At 41.8% G+C, this 23,126-nt stretch overlaps 1 protein-coding gene across 1 annotated transcript in view; it reads left to right on the forward strand.

Moving 5' to 3' along the window:
* hspa9 (heat shock protein 9) overlaps positions 1-17,887 on the forward strand; it is a 33,784-nt gene extending 15,897 nt beyond the window's left edge. The window contains exons 6-16 of the mRNA XM_084331865.1: positions 624-697; positions 1,227-1,333; positions 3,080-3,242; positions 4,236-4,328; positions 5,351-5,560; positions 6,173-6,400; positions 10,145-10,367; positions 12,062-12,156; positions 13,217-13,309; positions 14,380-14,520; positions 15,988-17,887. Of these exons, the coding sequence (XP_084187991.1) occupies positions 624-697; positions 1,227-1,333; positions 3,080-3,242; positions 4,236-4,328; positions 5,351-5,560; positions 6,173-6,400; positions 10,145-10,367; positions 12,062-12,156; positions 13,217-13,309; positions 14,380-14,520; positions 15,988-16,089 (1,529 nt within the window). The 3' untranslated portion in view covers positions 16,090-17,887. The remainder of the gene's footprint in view (positions 1-623; positions 698-1,226; positions 1,334-3,079; positions 3,243-4,235; positions 4,329-5,350; positions 5,561-6,172; positions 6,401-10,144; positions 10,368-12,061; positions 12,157-13,216; positions 13,310-14,379; positions 14,521-15,987) is intronic.
* Positions 17,888-23,126: the final 5,239 nt, after the last annotated feature.

Genomic DNA, 23,126 nt, shown 5'->3' on the forward strand with positions numbered 1-23,126 from the left:
TCAGGGAATTTAAACATGGTTGACATTGTTTTTTTGTGTTTATATTATAGAAAGGAAAGTCTAGTGCTGGCTGAGCATATTGTTTGTTTGCACTAAGTTAATACTTTGACAAATGTAGCCTATATTTTTCAGTCAGTTCGGTCTTTGTGTGCCAAACATTATTTAAGGCTGTAAACACTGTAAACCTTTATATATATATATATAAATGAGAAGCATGTTTAGATTTGAGTGTTATTTTTTTTTAATAAAAATTAACGTATATCGAACTGAACCGAAAACCGTGACCCCCAAAACCGTGATACGAACCGAACCGTCCATTTTGTGAACCGTCCCACACCTACCGTTTATCATAAAAATTCAGTGCCCCCGAAATACAAAAAAAAAAACCCGAAAATCAATTAAGGGGGGCAAAAAAAGCCATTGATTTTTTTTTTCTAACCCTGGATGAGGTCACGCCAGCTGTATAGATGAGGTCACGCCAGCTGTATAGATGGTCACGCCAGCTGTATAGATGAGGTCACACCAGCTGTATAGATGAGGTCACGCCAGCTGTATAGATGAGGTCACGCCAGCGGAGTCTTGACTGGTTCAGTAGGAGCTGATGATGATTTCTCTTGTTCCAGAGAGCTACATGGGGCACAGTGTGAAGAACGCTGTGGTCACGGTTCCTGCCTACTTCAACGACTCACAGAGACAGGTACTGACGCACGTGCACACACAGGATTTAGGCCAGTTCACCTTCACCTATCCACTTCGTGCCTAGTGGCACATAAGGCCTTCACAGAGTGTTTCCCATTAATTACCTAGACTGTGGCAGCCTGCCACAGTTTTATAATGAAAGTAAATTCAAAAAAAATAAAAATAATGTTTTAATATTTTTAAATATAAAGTTTGCCAATAGGGATGTATCAGTAGATGCACAGAAAATTCGGCCACCGAAAATGATCGGCCAAAAATGGTTAAAATGGCACTTTCGGCTTTCGGCCGAAAGGGTTTTAGCACCGAAAATATATCACAGAATGTCAAATGACAGGGTTACGTTCGTAACCTAACGACGGTAACCGGTAACTAGTGTGATAGTAAAGGGTTACCCTTCTGTAGTGTGACAGTGAAGGGGTTAACCTTCTGTGTATTGTCGGCAGTGAAAGGGTTAACCGTTTGCTAGTGTGGCAGTGAAAGGGTTAAGTAAGAGAGGTTCTGACTGTTGCATCCTCATGTGTCCCCAGGCCACCAAGGACGCTGGACAGATAGCCGGCCTGAACGTGCTGCGGGTCATCAACGAGCCCACCGCTGCCGCCTTGGCCTACGGGCTGGACAAGACCCAGGACAAGATGTAAGGCTTACAGCTAGGGATGCTCCCATGTTAAATAGTGTGGGCCGAAAATAATGTGAGCACCGATTTTTCATGTTCCGAACCAATTCCCGGTGTGAAAGGCCTCAGTGAAGCAGCTCTTATATATACATAACCCCCCCCCCCTTCTGTCTCTCCTGGGGCAGGATACATGGAGACTGTAATTAGGGATGGGTACCGAATTCGGTACTTTTGAGGTACCGAACCGAAACACGTCGGTACTACCAAGTATCGAATCAAGTGAGAAACAAACAAAAAATAAAAAAAAAACTTTTTTATATATATATATATATTTTTTTTTTTTTTTTTTTTACTTTTTTTTTTTCATGTCAACGTTCACACGCACAATATATGCTTACCTAGGATTTTACTTGATTCAACAACAAAGCAGTCGGAGCAATGACGAGCCGAAAACTGTCGAAATTGTAGTTTTGAAGTTTGGATTTTTTTTTTACGACTGAGGTAGGTAAATTAAATTTCTTGAGACTAAAGTACCGAAAAAAGGTACCGTTGGGTACCGGTATCGATTCACAGGTACCGGTATCGGTTCAAATGTGAAAGGTACCCATCCCTAACTGTAATACTATAAGTCTCAAATCAGCTCTCCTATTCTAAGATACTCGCTGTGACTGAAATCCCTCACTACCTACACAACCAGACAGAAGCTACTAACCCTACTACCCTCAGTACCTACACAACCAGACAGAAGCTACTAACCCTACTGCCCTCAGTACCTACACAACCAGACAGAAGCTACTAACACTACTAGCCTCAGTACCTACACAACCAGACAGAAGCTACTAACCCTACTAGCCTCAGTACCTACACAACCAGACAGAAGCTACTAACCCTACTACCCTCAGTACCTACACAACCAGACAGAAGCTACTAACACTACTGCCCTCAGTACCTACACAACCAGACAGAAGCTACTAACCCTACTAGCCTCAGTACCTACACAACCAGACAGAAGCTACTAACCCTACTACCCTCAGTACCTACACAACCAGACAGAAGCTACTAACCCTACTAGCCTTAGTACCTACACAACCAGACAGAAGCTACTAACCCTACTAGCCTCAGTACCTACACAACCAGACAGAAACTACTAACCCTACTACCCTCACTACCTACACAACCAGACAGAAGCTACTAACCCTACTAGCCTTAGTACCTACACAACCAGACAGAAGCTACTAACCCTACTAGCCTCAGTACCTACACAACCAGACAGAAGCTACTAACACTACTAGCCTCAGTACCTACACAACCAGACAAGCTACTAACCCTACTACCCTCAGTACCTACACAATCAGACAGAAGCTACTAACCCTACTACCCTCAGTACCTACACAACCAGACAGAAGCTACTAACCCTACTACCCTCAGTACCTACACAACCAGACAGAAGCTACTAACCCTACTACCCTCAGTACCTACACAACCAGACAAGCTACTAACCCTACTGCCCTCAGTACCTACACAACCAGACAGAAGCTACTAACCCTACTACCCTCAGTACCTACACAACCAGACAAGCTACTAACCCTACTGCCCTCAGTACCTACACAACCAGACAGAAGCTACTAACCCTACTAGCCTCAGTACCTACACAACCAGACAGAAGCTACTAACCCTACCACCCTCTAGTCAGTACCGACACAGTCACTCACATCCTGGATATGCTAGTCTATAAATTAAACGCCCCTCTCTCTCTCTATCTGTCAGTATTGCAGTGTATGACCTGGGTGGAGGTACGTTTGATATCTCAGTCCTGGAGATCCAGAAGGGTGTGTTTGAGGTGAAGTCGACCAACGGAGACACCTTCCTGGGAGGAGAGGACTTCGACCAACACCTCCTCACGCACATCGTCAAAGAGTTCAAGAGAGAGGTCAGACATTCACATGAAGAGACCTTAATGTGATATGGGGGAAATATATACAGTATGTTAGGGTAAAAAAATATGTTATGGTAAAAATATATATATTATGTAACTGTAAAGAAATATGTTGGGGTAAAAATATATACAGTATGTTACAGTAAAAATAAATGCATTATGTAACAGTAAAGAAATATGTTGGGGTAAGATACAGTATGTTATGGTAAAAAAAAAAATATGGTAAAAATATATATATTATGTAACTGTAAAGAAATATGTTAGGGTAAAAATGTATACAGTATGTTAGGGTAAAAATATATACAGTATGTTATGGTAGAAATATATACAGTATGTTAGGGTAGAAATATATACAGTATGTTAGGGTAGAAATATATACGGTATGTTATGATAGAAATATATGCAGTATGTTATGGTAGAAATATATACAGTATGTTATGGTAGAAATATATACAGTATGTTGGGGTAAAAGAAAGTTCAGAATTCCGGACCCCGAGCCCTATTTTCTATTTTCCACTAATGATTAGGGATGCTCGATATTGGCTTTTTTACCTATACCGATATTGTCCAACTCTTAATTTCCGATATCAACCGATACCCGCCCCACCCCCCCCCCCCCCAAAAAATGAATAATTTCAGGTAATTAACATTACATATCTCTTGTCGTGGAATTAACACAACATTGTGCATACTTTTGACAATAAATTAAATCAGAATTAGTTCTTACTTGCTTGCCTGGGTAAATAAAGGTTAAATAAATTAAAAAAAATGTTTTTTTTTTTTTACCAATCATTTCCGATATCACATTTTAATGCCAATATCGGTAGGCCGATAATATCGGACGTCCCTACTAATGATGTAGATGTAGTTCTTTCTCAGCACAATCCATGCTGTTCCTCATACTGGATTGTGAATTGTGTATTATAATGTGTGTTCAACTGTTTCATTGTGTGTTATAAATAATGTGATGTGCATCGTGTGTTGCAGTCTGGTGTGGATCTGACCAAAGACAACATGGCTCTACAGAGAGTCAGGGAGGCCGCTGAGAGGGCCAAGTGTGAACTGTCCTCTGCACTACAGGTACACACACACACACACACACACACACTCACTCACTCCAGCTCTAAGTCAACTGTCCAGACGGTGTGTGTGGTCGGTGTTACAGGGCTGGTAGAGGAACGTTCTGGAGCGTGGTTCGGTTCATCAGGTTCTGTTCTAGAGTCTGGTGTTGATGAGCTGCTCCAGAACCCGGCCCAACGAGAGTGGCCTGTCCTGGTACTGACCGCAGGACAGGCCTAGTGTTGGGGCCTAACACGCTAAACTAAACCTTTATATCTCTACCTGTAGCCTAGCTGTGAAATGTTTATATCTCTACCTGTAGCCTAGCTGTGAAATGTTTATATCTCTACCTGTAGCCTAGCTGTGAAATGTTTATATCTCTACCTGTAGCCTAGCTGTGAAATGTTTATATCTCTACCTGTAGTCTAGCTGTGAAATGTTTATATCTCTACCTGTAGCCTAGCTGTGAAATGTTTATATCTCTACCTGTAGCCTAGCTGTGAAATGTTTATATCTCTACCTGTAGCCTAGCTGTGAAATGTTTATATCTCTACCTGTAGCCTAGCTGTGAAATGTTTATGGTTAGAGCTCTACCTGCTTGTAAAACTATTTCCAAAACAAGAAAATAGGGATGTTTGATATTGGCTTTTTTACCGATACCCGATATACCGATATTGTCCAACTCTTAATTTCCGATACCGATATATGCTGAGTTCCCCCCCCCCCCCCCCCCCCCAAAAAACAGAATAATTTCAGGTAATTAACATTACATATCTCTTGTCGTGGAATTAACACAACATTATGCATACTTTGACAATAAATACAATAATAATTTGTTATTACTTGCTAGCCTGGGTAAATAAAGCTTAAATAAATGTAAAAAAAAAAATTAAGAAAAAGAAAAGAAATTTAAACGGATACCAATATTTTCCGATATTACATTTTAATGGCAATATCGGCCGATAATATCGGACATCCCTACAGGAAAACTATCTTCCCTCTCTTGACTGATATCAACCTGCCCTCCTGTCTTCCCCCTCTAGACGGACATCAACCTGCCCTATCTGACCATGGACGCGGCCGGTCCCAAACACCTGAACTTGAAGCTGACCCGGTCTCAGTTTGAGAGCATCGTGGCCGACCTGATCCGCCGCACGGTGGCGCCCTGTCAGAAGGCCCTGCAGGACGCAGAGGTCACTAAAGCAGACATCGGGGAGGTGCTGCTGGTGGGAGGCATGAGCCGCATGCCCAAGGTACATACACATTGTTACTACCCCTGACCACATGCCCAAGGTACATACACACTGTTACTACCCATAACTCCATGCCCAAGGTACATACACACTGTTACTACCCCTGACCCCATGCCCAAGGTACATACACACTGTTACTACCCATAACCCCATGCCCAAGGTACATACACACTGTTACTACCCCTAACCCTAACCTCATGCCCAAGGTACCTACACACTTACTACCCCTGACCCCATGCCCAAGGTACATACACACTGTTACTACCCCTAACCCCATGCCCAAGGTACATACACACTGTTACTACCCATAACCCCATGCCCAAGGTACATACACACTGTTAGTACCCCTGACCCCATGCCCAAGGTACATGCACACTGTTCCTACCCCTAACCCCATGCCCAAGGTAAATACACGCCATCGATTGATTGATTGAACATTTTATTAACAGATTGCAGAATGGAGGGCTGGGCGATATGGCCTAAAAATAAAATCCCAGATTATAATTTTTTTTAATCCGATATATGGATATATATTTTTTCTCTTGAAAACTAGAAACGGCAAGGAAATCATTCAAATAACCTTTGTTTTTATTTGACTCTCTCTCTCTCTAGGTGCAGCAGACGGTTCAGGATCTGTTTGGCCGCGCCCCCTCCAAGTCGGTGAACCCCGATGAGGCCGTCGCCATAGGAGCCGCCATCCAGGGCGGGGTTCTGGCAGGTGACGTCACAGACGTGCTGCTATTGGACGTGACGCCTCTGTCGCTGGGCATCGAGACTCTGGGCGGAGTCTTCACCAAACTCATTAACCGTAACACTACCATCCCCACCAAGAAGAGCCAGGTACGGAGTCTGTGTGTAGTGTGTGTGTGTGTGTCATGGAGATAAGGGTGCACTCACCATCTACACAGTACAGCCAAAGTGTTCCCACTGCTACTAATAGGGAGGTGTAGTCTGACGTCACTGGTTGTTCCACCCGTATAGGGATTTATCATTGGGAAAATGGATTATCGGCTATTGTAACAATTCTGCCGCATGGAAATCGAAAAGCTTTCCATTTTTGCACAAAATGAGTTCCCTTCTATCACTAACATTATTGTTTAAGCATTTTTGTTTGAAATAAAATAAAAATAGGGAAACTATGTCCAGGCACGCACTCCAGGTTTTTCCAAATGTATTGGCAGCCTGTAATCATGACGTTTTGGTGTGAACACACCTTCTTCAGAATGGCTTGCATGAAGGGTAAGTGACCCTAGTATATACAAGTCAAACAGGAAGTGACAACATAGAAAGTGACTGACAACACATTCCCACAAGAGATCTGCAAAAAAGTACAAAATACCACTTACAAGCACAACCTTTTCAGAATTATGTAAATCAAAAAGAAGCGTGTAAATCAAAAAGAAACAGTAAATCACAAAGAGATATATCTATATAGTTATATATATATTTTTTTTTATACAGAGTAGGCCTACAACTTAAACTCTAAACAAAAACACTCATGACCCATATAAGCCATCTTTCAATTATAAATATAAAGAATGATAAATGAAAATAGTAAATCGAATGAAATGAAATAATCAAATGAAACGGGTCAAAACATTTTCCTCATTGAGGCCTCTAGGCTCTAGACTAGACAATCCAGAAAATGAATATAAAAGCATTCCCTTTGTAGCAAGAGCCTGTCTCTGTCGCCGCCTCTTGGTGGTCTCAAGACCTGCTCTATAGCCATGTATTTTAAGCCAGAAATATCATGTCCTAACTTATTAAAGTGCCTTGCTACTGAAGACTTCGTCATTTCTTCTTATAGAACATTTGTGCTCTGAAATTCGATTTTTAAAACGTCTTCTTGTTTATTCCAACATAGTAAAGGTTGCAAGGACATTTAAGCAAGTAAACAACAAAATCAGAATTACAGGTGATCCGAATAAGAAAATAATTCTTATTAAGGACTGAGTCAATGATATTAATGTTTCAGTAGAGGGATGTAGCTCTATTCTCTGATCCAAATATCTAAAAATCGAATTTTAAAAATCGAATTTCAGAGCACAAATGTTCTATAAGAAGAAATGACGAAGTCTTCAGTTGCAAGGCACTTTAATAAGTTAGGACATGATATTTCTGGCTTAAAATACATGGCTATAGAGCAGGTCTTGAGACCACCAAGAGGCGGCGACAGAGACAGGCTCTTGCTACAAAGGGAATGCTTTTATATTCATTTTCTGGATTGTCTAGTCTAGAGCCTAGAGGCCTCAATGAGGAAAATGTTTTGACCTGTTTCATTTGATTATTTCATTTCATTCGATTCACTATTTTCATTTATCATTCTTTATATTTATAATTGAAAGATGGCTTATATGTAGAGCCATATGAAATCCGCGTTCACGGAATCGCGGACGGAATCGCGGAATTAACCAATAAAAATGGAATCAACTGCAAAACGTGGAATATTGCAGAATTTGGCCTAATCTGGACTGAAATTTCGTTTTTGGGTGGAACGTTTGGTGTACACGCGAGTCCGGGGAGGCGGGGACGCTACAGCGTGTTACACACAACACAGCCGCGGTGCTCAAGCGTCTGGCTGCTTGTGTTAACATCGTCAAGAAGCTAAACTATTCCACAATAAGCCCTCAATTCAGAGCAGAACAGTATCCTAATGACTTTTATGCCTCCGGTGATAAGGTGTTTTGCTAATTCTGTCAACGTTCCGTTGACTGGACCCGCAAAAACACTTGCGACACTATTAGGACGTTTAGCTTCTAGCTAAATCTAGTGCACCCATCCATTTGTTTAATGCAAACGACTGCCCTTTATAAACTAAATACACTTAAATAGCTATGTAACGTTATAGGACTATCTATGGAAATGATAGCTTCTAGAAGTTCTAGCTAAATCTGGTGCACCCATCAATTTGTTTAATGCAAACGATTGTCATTATACACTGCCCTTTATAATCTAAATAAACTTAAATAGCTATGAAACGTTACATTACATAGGACTATAGATGGAAATGATAGCTTCTTGCTAAATCTAGTGCACCCATCCATTTGTTTAATGCAAACTATTGTCATTATACACTGCCCTTTATAATCTAAATAAACTTAAATAGCTATGAAACGTTACAGTACATAGGACTATAGATGGAAATGATAGCTTCTTGCTAAATCTGGTGCACTCATCCATTTGTTTAATGCAAACGTTTGCCATTATACACTGTCCTTTATAAACGAAATAAACTAAACTAAAGGTGCCTAAATTATGCATTACTATATTTCATCACAATATAATAGATATAGCTAGGTTACTGACATTGTCATTGTGATAATGTCAGTAGTAGCTAGCTGTATCTATTGTTTACACTTGAAATATGTATTTTTATTTTGTCACAATATTAATTGAAAAATATTGTGTAAAATTGAACTGTATTTCTGAGTTGAAGCACTTAAAAACATTAAATGGACTGTTATATCTTATTCAATTGTGGACATTTATTCATTCCCACTTATTAGACACTATTTCTGATGGTAAAATGAGCATAAAAGGCAAAATACAGAATTCTGAAATATTAAAACGGAAAAAATGGAATTTGGGAAAAAATAAAATGGAATTTGGAAAATAATAAAACGGATTTCATATGGCTCTACTTATATGGGTCATGGGTGTTTTTGTTTAGAGTTTAAGATGTAGGCCTACTCTGTATAAAAAAAAATATATAGATATATCTCTTTGTGATTTACTGTTTCTTTTTTATTTACTCGCTTCTTTTTGATTTACATAATTCTGAAAAGGTTGTGCTTGTAAGTGTTATTTTGTACTTTTTTGCAGATCTCTTGTGGGAATGTGTTGTCACTTCCTATGTTGTCACTTCCTGTTTGACTTGTATATACTAGGGTCACTTACCCTTCATGCAAGCCATTCTGAAGGTGTGTTCACACCGAAACGTCATGATTACAGGCTGCCAATAAATTTGGAAAAACCTGGAGTGCGTGCCTGGACATTGTTTGCCTATTTTTATATATGATATCAGAGGTTACAGCACCCAGTGTCAAGTCTAGTGAGGTGAGCGTGTTCTACTACTTTTTTCACTTGGTTGAAATAAAATGTCGCGATTATTTTTTTATGATTAATTGCGAATATTTTCATGTTGAGCTATAGATTGTGGATGGATAAGCACAGAAAGGTACACCATGCCAATGTTAATGCTTTATTTGTTTTAAATGAGACAATTTAGAAATGGGCAATGGGGAAATAAATTGGGTTGGACAGAGGGTGGAACAGGAAAAACGGTGACCGTCAGTTGTGTGATAGTAAAGGGTTAACCTTCTGTCATGCTGCAGTGAAGGGGTTAAAGGTGAATGAAGTGAGTGTGTGTAATGAGTCTGACTGACTGGTTGGTAGAGTTAGAAAAACAATGACTAACCTCCCTCCACCCTCTCTCTTTCCCTCCATCCCTCTCTCTCCCTCTCCCCCCTCTCCCTCCCATCTTTCCCTCTCTCTCTCTCTCTCCCTCCCCCCTCTCTCTCTCCCCCCTCTCTCCCTCCCCCCTCTCTCCCTCCCCCTCTCTCTCCCTCGCCCCTCCCCCTCCAGGTGTTCTCCACAGCTGCTGACGGTCAGACCCAGGTGGAGATCAAGGTGTGTCAGGGCGAGAGGGAGATGGCGACGGACAACAAGGTCCTGGGGCAGTTCACCCTGGTGGGCCTCCCCCCTGCCCCCCGCGGGGTCCCCCAGATCGAGGTGACCTTCGACATCGACGCCAACGGCATCGTCCACGTGTCCGCCAAGGACAAGGGCACCGGGCGCGAGCAGCAGAGTGAGAAACCTTGTTACTGCTTTATTACCGCGTTATTACTGCTTTATTACCGCGTTATTACTGCTTTATTACAGCGTTATTACTGCTTTATTACAGCTTTATTACCGTGTTATTACTGCTTTATTACCTTGTTATTACTGCTTTATTACCTTGTTATTACTGCTTTATTACCTTGTTATTACTGCTTTATTACCTTATTACTGCTTTATTAGCTTGTTATTACTGCTTTATTACTGCGTTATTACAGCTTTATTACCTTGTTATTACTGCTTTATTACTGCTTTATTACCTTGTTAGTACTGCTTTATTACCTTATTACTGCTTTGTTACCTTGTTATTACTGCTTTGTTACCTTGTTATTACTGCTTTATTCCTGCTTTATTACCGTGTTATCAGTAGTTTATTATTATTCCTGCTTTACCTTATTACTGCTTTATTACCTTGTTATTCCTGCTTTATTACCTTATTATTACTGAGCAGCAGAGATAAACCTTATTACTGCTGCCTCTATACATCTGGTGCTTACCAGAGATTTGGTGCTAGTCTGTGTGGAGGTAAAGATCTAGTCTGTGTGGAGGTAAAGATCTAGTCTGTGTGGAGGTAAAGATCTAGTCTGTGTGGAGGTAAAGATCTAGTCTGTGTGGAGGTAAAGATCTAGTCTGTGTGGAGGTAAAGATCTAGTCTGTGTGGAGGTGAAGATCTAGTCTGTGTGGAGGTGAAGATCTAGTCTGTGTGGAGGTGAAGATCTAGTCTGTGTGGAGGTGAAGATTAGTCTGTGTGGAGGTGAAGATCTAGTCTGTGTGGAGGTAAAGTAGAGGACTTGTGGTATGTTAACACTAGCACAGCCGACAAGGGGTCACATGACCCCCAGGCATTTTCAATTAAGGCGTCCTCGTCACTCGGTCGAGCTCCAGCTCTGACTGTCACTCAATGAATTTTCCTAAAAGTACCCGTTTTATCTGCAGCACCGTTTCTGAAATTTCAAAATGACTTCAGGAAAATGTAATTAGAACGTTATTCCACATATATATATGGAATATATATGTGGAAAGTCACAGCACTTTGCGAGCGTCTAGCGCAGGGGTGGCCAACCCATGGCTCGCGAGCCGCATGTGGCTCTTTACCCGTCAATGTGTGGCTCTTCCATCCAATTTTTTTTTATTATAATTTTTTATTTTATTTTTTATTTTTTTGTCACTCAAACCTGTGGTAAACCTCACATTTTTATATTAAGAGATAATTATATAGTTTACACTGTTTATTTTTCTCATAAGCTGTTGGGTCAGCTGAATCAGTGACATTTTCTCCATGGCTGTGCTGGTGTTAAATGGGTCATTGTGATATTCTAAACACTAGCCCCATTTCTTACACATTAAAGATGTTGTTGATCAGTAGAGTCCTTTCTCTGCACAAGCCACACCGTTGGCAGCTATTTAGCCACAAACAAAGTCGATGGGGACGACGAGCTCCACGCTGACCGATCTACTCCACGGTGGACACAAAGTAGATTTCACTAAAGCCACGGTCAGCGTGACCCCATTGACCTTGTCTTGGAGCTGGTATGAGGAACAGCGTGGGCTGCTGTGCTGAGACAGGACTCGGCCATCAAGGGGGGTCGGCTTGCTGTCGGCGCCACATGGTCGGTGAACGAGGCAGGAAACGGAAGCTGACTGAATGTCTCCTCTCTCCTCTAGTCGTGATCCAGTCCTCAGGAGGTCTCAGTAAAGACGACATCGAGAACATGATCAAGAACGCGGAGAAGTACGCGGAGGAGGACAGGAGGAGGAAGGTATGTGTCATCATCACACGTACGCACAGAGCTGTGTGTGTGTCCCGCCTCAGTCTGATTCTGATTAAACGTCTTACCTCAGTTGACCTGAATTCTCGAATATTTTTTAAAACGCTCAACGACAAGTATTTAATTTCAATGAATGTCCCAAGGTTGTCTATTGAAATCCATAGTGAGGTTAAATGTTGGGTCTAAATAATAATCCAGCATTCATTTACCTCATGGCTCCTTTACCTGCTGCATTAAATCATTGTGTGGAGAATGAAGCTTTGATTGTTCTCTGATAATTAATTACTGCTTTGACACTTCAAAGCCTTTTTGGTCATAGTATAAAGTAGCAGCGTCACTTGTGACCGGGCTTAATATTTCATTTGATTTAATTTCAAACCATTATTTCAACTCTTCAGACACTGAGGTTACCCTCATTTACAGCGACGATACAACAAATAAGAATAAACAATAATAATTCAGCTAAGATGAGTCGACACACGGTGGTCGGAGATCATACTTTTAAATGCAGCGAGAGAAGAATGTCCTCCTCAGTCGGAGGACGTTCCAGGTGTTGGAAGCATCGAAGGAAAAAGACGTTTCTAGTTGACAGCAAACTGGAGGAACCCTGAGAACCAAGCAGTCATCTGAACGTGTAGAATAGGTTCCAGGATGCCGTTCCAACAGTGTTTACCAATAAGGGCTTTGAAAATAAACTGATACCAATGATATACGGTAAATGGTCCAGAATTGTAAGCAGTACAATGGAAATTGTCTTTCTCAATCTCAAAATGTTATAGCTGTGAGTATTGTAGAAATATGAGTAAAGGTCCTTGAGAAACGATCCTCACAATCAAACCAAACCAGCACCACTTTTTTTTATTTATTTTTTAACACAGTAAATAATTTTAGTATTTTATATTTTCATCGTTATTTTTGTATTTTATATTGAGAAATAAAACCATTCATTCATTACAAACTACAACTATCGTTCACTGCTGGACTGTAGTTTTACAGTCTGTGACATTCGGTGATGTGTTGAGTTCTCTAAGGTGTTTGTGTGTGTGTGTAGGACGGCGTGGAGGCTGTCAACATGGCAGAGAGCATCGTCCACGACACAGAATCCAAGATGGAGGAGTTCAAAGACCAGCTTCCTGCTGAAGAGGTAAACACAGTCTCAGATACAGACTGACTGAACACAGGTTCGCTACCTGACAGACTGACCTGTCTGTTTAATGTGGGTTTAGATACAGACTGACTGAACACAGGTTGGCTACCTGACAGACTGACTGACCAGAGGGTTTAATGTGTGTGTGATGCTGAGAGATATCATCTTAAAGACACATTACAGTGACGCTGAGAGATATCATCTTAAAGACACATTACAGTGATGCTGAGAGATATCATCTTAAAGACACATTACAGTGATGCTGAGAGATATCATCTTAAAGACACATTACAGTGACGCTGAGAAATATCATCTTAAAGACACATGACAGTGATGCTGAGTGATATCATCTTAAAGACGCATTACAGTGATGCTGAGATATCATCTTAAAGACACATTACAGTGATGCTGAGATATCATCTTAAAGACACATTACAGTGATGCTGAGAGATACCATCTTAAAGACACATTACAGTGACGCTGAGAGATATCATCTTAAAGACACATTACAGTGATGCTGAGAGATATCATCTTAAAGACACATTACAGTGATGCTGAGAGATATCATCTTAAAGACACATTACAGTGATGCTGAGAGATATCATCTTAAAGACACATTACAGTGACGCTGAGAGATATCATCTTAAAGACACATTACAGTGATGCTGAGAAATATCATCTTAAAGACACATTACAGTGATGCTGAGAGATATCATCTTAAAGACACATTACAGTGATGCTGAGCGATATCATCTTAAAGACACATTACAGTGATGCTGAGCGATATCATCTTAAAGACACATTACAGTGATGCTGAGCGATATCATCTTAAAGACACATTACAGTGATGCTGAGAGATACCATCTTAAAGACACATTAGTGATGCTGAGCGATATCATCTTAAAGACACATTACAGAAAAGGACTTATGTTATGTTGGTGCTGGATAGCAATGACCGTTACTCCTTGCTGTTATTAGATTAACATATACTCTTTCCTCCTGTCCTCTCTCTCTTCTCTCCTCTCTTCTCTCCTCTCCTCTCCTTGTCTCCTCTCTTCTCTCTCTAGTGTGACAAATTGAAAGAGGAGATCTCCAAGGTGAGGAATCTTCTGGCCAACAAGGACTCGGAGACCGGAGAGACCATCAAACAGGCCGCCACCACCCTGCAGCAGGCGTCCCTCAAGCTCTTTGAGATGGCCTACAAGAAGGTAGGAGTACAATAAGTCTGTTAGAACAGGTGTTTGAGACGGCCTACAAGAAGGTAGGAGTACAATAAGTCTGTTAGAACAGGTGTTTGAGACGGCCTACAAGAAGGTACCAGTACAATAAGTCTGTTAGAACTGGTGTTTGAGACGGTCTACAAGAAGGTACCAGTACAATAAGTCTGTTAGAACTGGTGTTTGAGACGGTCTACAAGAAGGTACCAGTACAATAAGTCTGTTAGAACAGGTGTTTGAGACGGTCTACAAGAAGGTACCAGTACAATAAGTCTGTTAGAACTGGTGTTTGAGACGGCCTACAAGAAGGTACCAGTACAATAAGTCTGTTAGAACTGGTGTTTGAGACGGCCTACAAGAAGGTACCAGTACAATACGTCTGTTAGAACTGGTCTTTGAGTAGCCCCTTCCGTGACTGTGATGCACCGAGTGAAGCCACAGTCACTTGCTCCTCGATAGGAAACCAACGTATGTTGACCATGAAGGATTGGTTCTGGCCCGAACCGCTCGTTATACAAGCATCACAGAGAAATTTCAAAGGTACTCACAGTTGCACGAGGGTTTCGGACAGAGATACGGGATGGGTTGAAAGCTCGGCGTTGCTAATAAACATTTTAAATATTGTTTATAAACTGGTCAACGCTGCATTATTTCCGGCGTTGGCTGCCTGGTGTGTGATCACAGCGCATGCGCATCATGCACCCAACGCCGGAAATAATGCCGTTTTGAGCAGTTTATAAACGATATTTAAAATGTTTATTAGCAACGCCGAGCTTTCAAACCATCCCGTATCTCTGTCCGAAACCCTCGTGCAACTGTGAGTACTGTGATACTTGTATAACGAGCCGTTCGGGTCAGAACCAGTCCTTCATGGTCAACATACGTTGGTTTCCTATCGAGGAGCAAGTGACTGTGGCTTCACTCGGTGCATCACAGTCACGAAAGGGGCTGGTGTTTGAGATGGCCTACAAGAAGGTACCAGTACAATAAGTCTGTTTTCTTCACCCTACACTTTTTGGTGGCATGTCTGTTTTGTACAGAACTATGGATTATGAAATATTTTGAGAACTTTTTTTTGTATTTCTAATCCTCAGTCTGGACATTGTCTTTGTTTAGTATCACTGTGGACATTGGGTCTCATTCTCCAACGGACTTATGACAAAAAGGGCTTTCTCTTAGGGCCATTTGAGACCTTTTCAAGGCAAGACCTGAATATAGACTATATATTATAATATAATATTAATTATATGTTTTATTGGGACTGTTGGTGAATCCCAAAATCTGCCAGAAAAGGTCTCAAATGGCCCTAAGAGAAAGCCCTTTTTGTCGTAAGTCCTTGGAGAATGAGACCCATTGTCTTTGTTTAGTATCAGTGTGGACATTTTAACCAGACGGCCTAAAGTGTATTTAGTTTAGTTTGTACATTTTGATCTCATCATTCTCCCTCCCCTCCTCTAGATGGCGGCAGAGAGAGAAGGTGCCAGCGGTGGCGGCAGCAGTGGCAGCAGCGACAGCAGCAGTGGCTCCTCGGAGGGAGAGAAGAAGGAGGGGAAGCAGTAGGACTTTCACCCTTTGACCTTTGCACTTGGTTGTCATGGAGACTCCAATGGCGATGGAGGACTGGCGGGCTTGGGAGGGGGTGTGGTGGTCCTGAGCGACGAGCTGCGTTGTTAGTCATTCTCACCATATATACTGTGTTTTGGCAGTAAAAACTATGAATAATAATGTGTATGTATGTTGCTCCAATCCCTACAATATACCTGCTATCTCTTTGTAACTTAATTGTCTGAGAATATCTGTTTATTTGCATTCTGTTCTGCAAACTGTTGAGATAGATTTCTTTTTTCTTTGTTTTTGTCCACGTTGTCATTTGAGGCTTTGGCTCCGCCTTTCTGTGTTTCCGTCAATTCGATTGGTGGGTTTCAGGTAGTAGAAGTGCAGTACAAGAAGAGGCCCAGTGGCCCACTGGCCTGTTAATGGCGTCAAGTCAGTTTTTTTGGTATCCGCTGTGCTCGTCTTATCTCGCAGAGCTCCGAATACCATGAAACGCAACAAGCCACGTGGTCGACGTAGACGGTCTTGCGTTCTCTCCGTCAGAGACTAGAACTGGTAGCTGGGGTCGGGGACGGTCCTCGTCAACTCGTGAAGTCGGACATGTCCTTGTTTACCACCAGAAGGTTGCATTCGAACAGCTGACCCGAGTGGTAAATTGAGGACAAGTTGCACGATACCAGAGTCGTGATGTATCTCTGTGACCTTTCACCTTTTCGTGGTGCAAACATACTTTATTATCAACACGGCAGTATCGTTGGACATCGTCAGGAATATGATGGTGACATTCCTGGGATTTCTAAAAGTTTATCAAACCAACCTGCATCAAGAAAGAAAGAGGTTGAATAATCTGCTGCCTTGCGTCTGATTGGTTGGTCACATGATACATTTACGACTTTACCAGATGATGAGGGCCGACCAAATGCACCGTTAGTCGCGTGCGGACATGGTGGGATTAGAAGGAACTGGAGAATGATACCTGGTCGTCTGCATTATTATTGAACCTTGGCTGCAACAAACCGCTGGCTTTCTCCTTTATTTCATCACTTCATCGTCTTCAAAATCTGGTGTTTCTGTCGCTGCCCGGGACGACACATCCCATTGGCTCATTCCACTCTGACCTTTTTTTGAACACGTCTGGATGACCAATGGGGATGATGAGGCTAGGTAGTGGTTACAATGGATACAGTTAGAATTCCTTTTATTTAAGTAAATCCAATTTTACTCTGGGGGGGAAAAGGTGGAATATGTATATAAATATATATCTGTTTGAGACTAAGTGTATGTATGAGAATGGACATTAGTTCAAACATTTTCTTGTTTTTGTGTGAATAAGAATGTAAGGCTTAAATCTCCTGCCTCGGTCTCCTGGCTTCCTCTCATAACGAGCCATCCTCTCCTGGGGGCCGAGTCCCAATCGTCCAGACTCCACACGTTGGAACAGTTACAGAGAGAGCGCCGAGACTTTGAGCGTAAACGGATGAAGATGCTTTAAGGAAAGGATCCTCCCGTCATGGACGGAGGAGGTAGGATGCAAGGAACCAAGGAAGGAGTTGAGAGATTTAAGATCGATCATGCCATTCCCCCCCCCACACCCACCCAGGAGTTTGTTGTGTTGCCATAAACTGTTCTATACGATTTGAATGCTGGCCAGATGCCTGCCACATAATGAGCTCTCTGGGGAGAGAGAGAGAGAACGGAACTTGGAAACTGAATAGGGATGGTATGTATGTAGGGTATGATATTGATGGAGTGAAAATTTGGGGTTCTCGATTACTGTCTTTTCTAATAAAAAAATAAAATTTGACTGGTTTGTTTTTTATTTATTTTGATTGTTATCGCAGCCTTTGGTTGGGTGTGTGTCTGTTTGTGTGCAGATAATCTAATGAAACGTTGCACATAGGCTGACGGCAGGCCAATGGCGGTTGTTTTATTTGAATAAATTTACATCTCATTAAAATTCATATTCAGTATAATACACCTTTTGAACACAAGAGGGCGATACTGCAAAATTTGCTATCCGATACCAAGTAAATACAGGACCAGTACTGCTGATAATGATACTTTTTTTTTTACTATAAATCAATGTATTGAAAAGATCAAAAATCATACTTGCGTCACGTGAGGTGGTACATGTATCAATTCACACAGGCATTAATGATTGATTGAAACTGTTATGCAGAATGGGTTAGGGGTGTACGATGCGACCTCACAATGATTAATTTCGATTACGATTATTCAGGCAACGATTCAATGCATCATGAAATCTCTTCTTTGACCACGATTCGATTCATTTTCTATCAGTTAATTCCCCAAAAAAAATTAATACAAAAATGTGGCTGGGGGAACTGATTCACTCCGCATGAATGGACTATAGGTAAATAAAAACTACACACAAAAAAAAACATGGAGTTCTATTTAGATACATTTTTCCATTATGATCGATTCTAACATTTTCAAGATGCAAGTTCAAGTTTCTTTATGAGTTGTCATACAGAATACTTTGCATGAAATGTTTCTTTCTGTGTTGCTCCTGAGAGTGCTAGATAATAACAAGATAGTATAAAACAAGTATAAGTATAGAAAGTCAAGTAGGCCTACGTAACAAGTGTAAACAACACAATTGTTCAGTGTATATCATAGCCCCTTTCGTGACTGCGGTTTGCAAGCCTGGGGCTTTTGTGACCGCAGTCACTTGTTTATGGGACGCGACCACTTTAGAAAATACCAACCAAGCGTGAACCAACTTTTTATGCCTGGTGCGTCCAGCAATCACTGCGACAAAAAAAGTTGCAGAAGAAGAAGACGCCATCTTGCCAAAGTTCGTTGTGAGTACCACTTTTTTTTCCTAACAATGTTTTAAACTGTTTATTAGCAACTCCGAGCTTCCAGACCACACTGTAAAGCTGTGTTAAACCCATATTGTACGCTGGGTATCTTTGAAATTCATATCTGATATATTTTTGACACAACGTCATCCACGCGATCACACTGGTTTGGTATTTTCTAAAGTGGTCGCGTCCCATAAACAAGTGACTGCGGTCACAAAAGCCCCAGGCTTGCAAACCGCAGTCACGAAAGGGGCTATGATGTATATCTATATACAGTATATACAACTGGTACAAAAAAGGTGAGGTATAGCTTAGCTTGTGGTGCCACCTTGTAGTGGTGAGGTGCAATAAGGAATGAGAATGATGTGCAATTTCCTTACCATTAATATAAATATAAAGTGTGTCTAAAGTGGGTGCTACAGTGTGTTGTTTATGTAAGTGAGTGTATGTGCGCTGTGGGTGTGTTGATGGTTTGCTTATTGTTCATTGTTCATTGAGCTTATTGTTAATTGTTCTTTGAGCATCCTGATGGCCTGGGGATAGAAGCTCCTTCTGAGTCTCTCTGTGCTTGCCATAAGACTCCGGTATCGCTTGCCTGACCGCATGCAGTTGAATTGTCACATTAGAATCGATGCATTTCGATTAATCTATGCATCGTTACACCCCTAGAATGGGTACAATACAGTACGGCTCAATACACACAATTGTTAAGGGGATGCAGACCAGAGAAAGACTTTCGTCTTGTTTACATCAGGGTCCCCCATTTTCAATTCATCATAATGAATTGATTGACATAATTTTGTCATAATCAATGAGAAGACGTGGAATATGATGAAGAATAGCAGGAAGTAGAGAGAGAATAGCTCCCGAGTTCCTCCTATAGCCCTCAATCTTATCCTGTCCTCTGCCCGTAGGCGTATTCACTTGCTGGCCCATCCTAAACATGGCATCTGTGCATTTTCCCACAAAATCTAGGTCCGAATGCATAACCTGTGTTTGGCTGACGTGTCTCTCCCTCACTCCATCACGTCGGCCCAGAGATAACAAAAAAAAATGCACATGTGACCTGCCTTGACAGAGGGGACTAAGGAGAGGCGTGAACAAGCATACAATATTCTCGAAGTCAACTTTTTCTTCGTCAAATGTATATACTCTCTTCTTTAGACTCTTTTTGTATCACTCACAAACAATACTGTATTTGTAGAATAGAATAGAAATACTTTTATTATCCCGTGGGAATAGATCTGGTATGTCATAAATGTATAGATGTAGCAGTATTGTCTATCTGTATGTCATGTTATCTATCTAGGTCGTCCTCGGACGGGCCCTCCATCGGTGCTTCCAGTCATCCCGATCCTCCATGCATCTGGCTAGCTCGCCGGTGCTTTCTGTTCCCACATCTCTCCTGAGTACGTCCACATAGGTTAACGTGGGACGTCCTCGTGATCGATGCCCGTGTGTTGGTTCCCACAGTACAAGTTTGCTGGTTGGCATCTCATGGTGTCTCTGGCAGTGACCTGCCAGCCTCATTCTCCTGACTGCCACTTTATCGCTCACCTTTAGCACCCCCCCATACAAGTTTGCATTAGTGACATGCTCATCCCTGTTGATGTTGAGCACCACACGCATCATTCTGGTGTAGCACCCATCCAAGGACTTCTGCAGGGTGGGCTTCAAGGTCCAGCATTCACTGCCATACAAAAGGACAGACTCAACTGTTGCATGAAAGAAGTTGAGCTTGATTTGATTCGTCCGCGTAGTCAAGGTCTGTTAGGACTATGGCGGGGTGTCGTCTCGATCTCCTTGGGGTTATTGTGAGACCAAGTTCCTGCTCCCGTCCATTGATGGCCTTCCTGAGCGCATCATGTTATGATGAATTGAAAATGGGGGACCCTGATGTAAACAAGACGAAAGTATTTCTCTGGTCTGCATCCCCTTAACAATTGTGTGTATTGAGCCGTACTGTATTGTACCCATACTGCAATCTGTTAATAAAATGTTCAATCAATCAATCAAACTTTCTGTCTAAGTGCATGTCTATGGCTTAGGGGAAACATGCACTTAGAAATGCCATGTTGACCTCAATATTTGCAAAACAAATTATATGAAATGAACAAGAATGTGATAAAATATGTAATAAAAACGGAGCTCAACGCATACATTTGATTGTAGAAGGGCGGCTACGTGGCGTAGTGGGCAAGGCGCTCGCCACGAATGCGGAGACGCTGGGCCCAGCGCTCCACATTGCTTTCAGTTTAGCTGGTCGTTCATACTAATACACATTGGCCGTATTAGGGGGTGGGAAACTGATGGGTGGGGATCGGGCGTTGTGGACAGCGACTCCTACAGGTCGGTTGGTGCGCCTGCGCAGTAGAATCAGGAAGTGTCGGGGGCAGCGTGAGCCTCCCACGCGTTACTCCTCGCCACTGAGAGATCGAGCTGCGCAGGTGAAAAGATGCGACTGCTGTTACCTCAAGTACCGGAGGGGACTTGTGCTATGTATGACTTAGTCCACATTGCAGCCGGCTTGTGGGAGGCAAGAAACAGCGTTCGTGACAGGGGAGGGTTGAATTGGATGATACGAAATTGGGATGGGAGAAAAATATAGAAAATGGGAGAAAAAAGTGGATAAAAAAAAAATTGATTGTAGAAATCTGTTTGTTTCCCCCAATACCAAGATGGCGGCGGTCTCGTGAGTGTCAGAGTGTCTTCGAGACACAAACAGGAAGTTGACTTGGAGAATGTTGGGAAATATACTTTTTTTTTTTCAGTTAGTAGCAAATTACTTTTTAGGAATTTGAATGAAACCGAATTATAAACAAATATCTAATTAACTACGTCTTTCCTGAATAATCAATTACAATCGTAATCAAATGACACCAAAGGCATGGATAAAATACAGAGTACAGATGCACCTATTTAACCAAATTTGTGGTGTTTAACTAGTGGCAGTGCTCATCAGCAGTAAATGTAATGTACTAACAAACTGTTAAATGGTTCCCGTTCACAATTTTAATTTGTGTATCAGTTTTGCACCGTTCACGTTCAGTGACAATTTCAGTAACGTAATCTGTTGGTGAAACAGTGCCTACTTTGGACATCTTTGGAAAGTGCTCAGAAAAAGGGTTGTATTTACCCCAGATATCCAGTAGGAGGCAGTCATGAACATGCCATTTTCTCTTGTTTTGTTGTAATATTTGGTCAAAATAACCAAATGTATGTCTTTGCATTTAGACAGAGATTTAAGTTAGGATGGACCAAGGCACTATTTATCACGTCACTCATATATTTATCAAGAGACTGATGTTGAAACCACCCTGTGTCCCGACTGCTTTAACTTTGGAGATTAATTAAAATTATTTAAAGCATTAAAATAAATTAATCTATGGAGTGAAACATCTTCAATCTTAGCGCCGTGGATATAAGAAAGGTCTAGCTGAGTCAATGTTGATGGTTTTGTTGAACATTTGTATTTCACAGGAGAGAAACTGTATTCAAAGAAAGCTATTAAAATAGTCTTTGAATCGGGCGGCTACGTGGCGTAGTGGGCAAGGCGCTCGCCACGAAATCTGGAGACGCTGGGCTTGCCTGTTCGAGCCCAGCGCTCCACATTTGCTTTCAGTTTAGCTGGTCGTTCATACTAATACACATTGGCCGTATTAGGGGGTGGGAAACTGATGGGTGGGGATCGGGCGTTGTGGACAGCGACTCCTACAGGTCGGTTGGTGCGCCTGCGCAGTAGAATCAGGAAGTGTCGGGGGCAGCGTGAGCCTCCCACGCGTTACTCCTCGCCACTGAGAGATCGAGCTGCGCAGGTGAAAAGATGCGACTGCTGTTACCTCAAGTACCGGAGGGGACTTGTGCTATGTATGACTTAGTCCACATTGCAGCCGGCTTGTGGGAGGCAAGTAATGTATCTTCTCAATGATTCTATGTTATAGCTATATGATCTTTCTCTAATGTATAGTGGAATAGCTTACTCTGCTCGTTGTGTTTCCCGTTAAAGTAACAGTTCATTCAAATGTGGTCCTTTGGAAATCACGTGGAGGCGGAGACAGTGCTGCGGGTGAAAACGGTTCTGACCGTTGTTTTATTGGAATATCCAACAGCTTAAATTATCTGGTTCACAGCATCAATTATTTTCTATCTCTAATCAGCTCTTCCCGGAGGGCTTCTTAGTGGCGTCTCTTATTCTCGAACTGGTGGGGTGGATTC

The sequence above is a fragment of the Notolepis coatsorum genome (assembly GCF_963971535.1).
Source record: "Notolepis coatsorum genome assembly, chromosome: 16".
In the NCBI taxonomy this organism is placed as follows: domain Eukaryota; kingdom Metazoa; phylum Chordata; class Actinopteri; order Aulopiformes; family Paralepididae; genus Notolepis; species Notolepis coatsorum.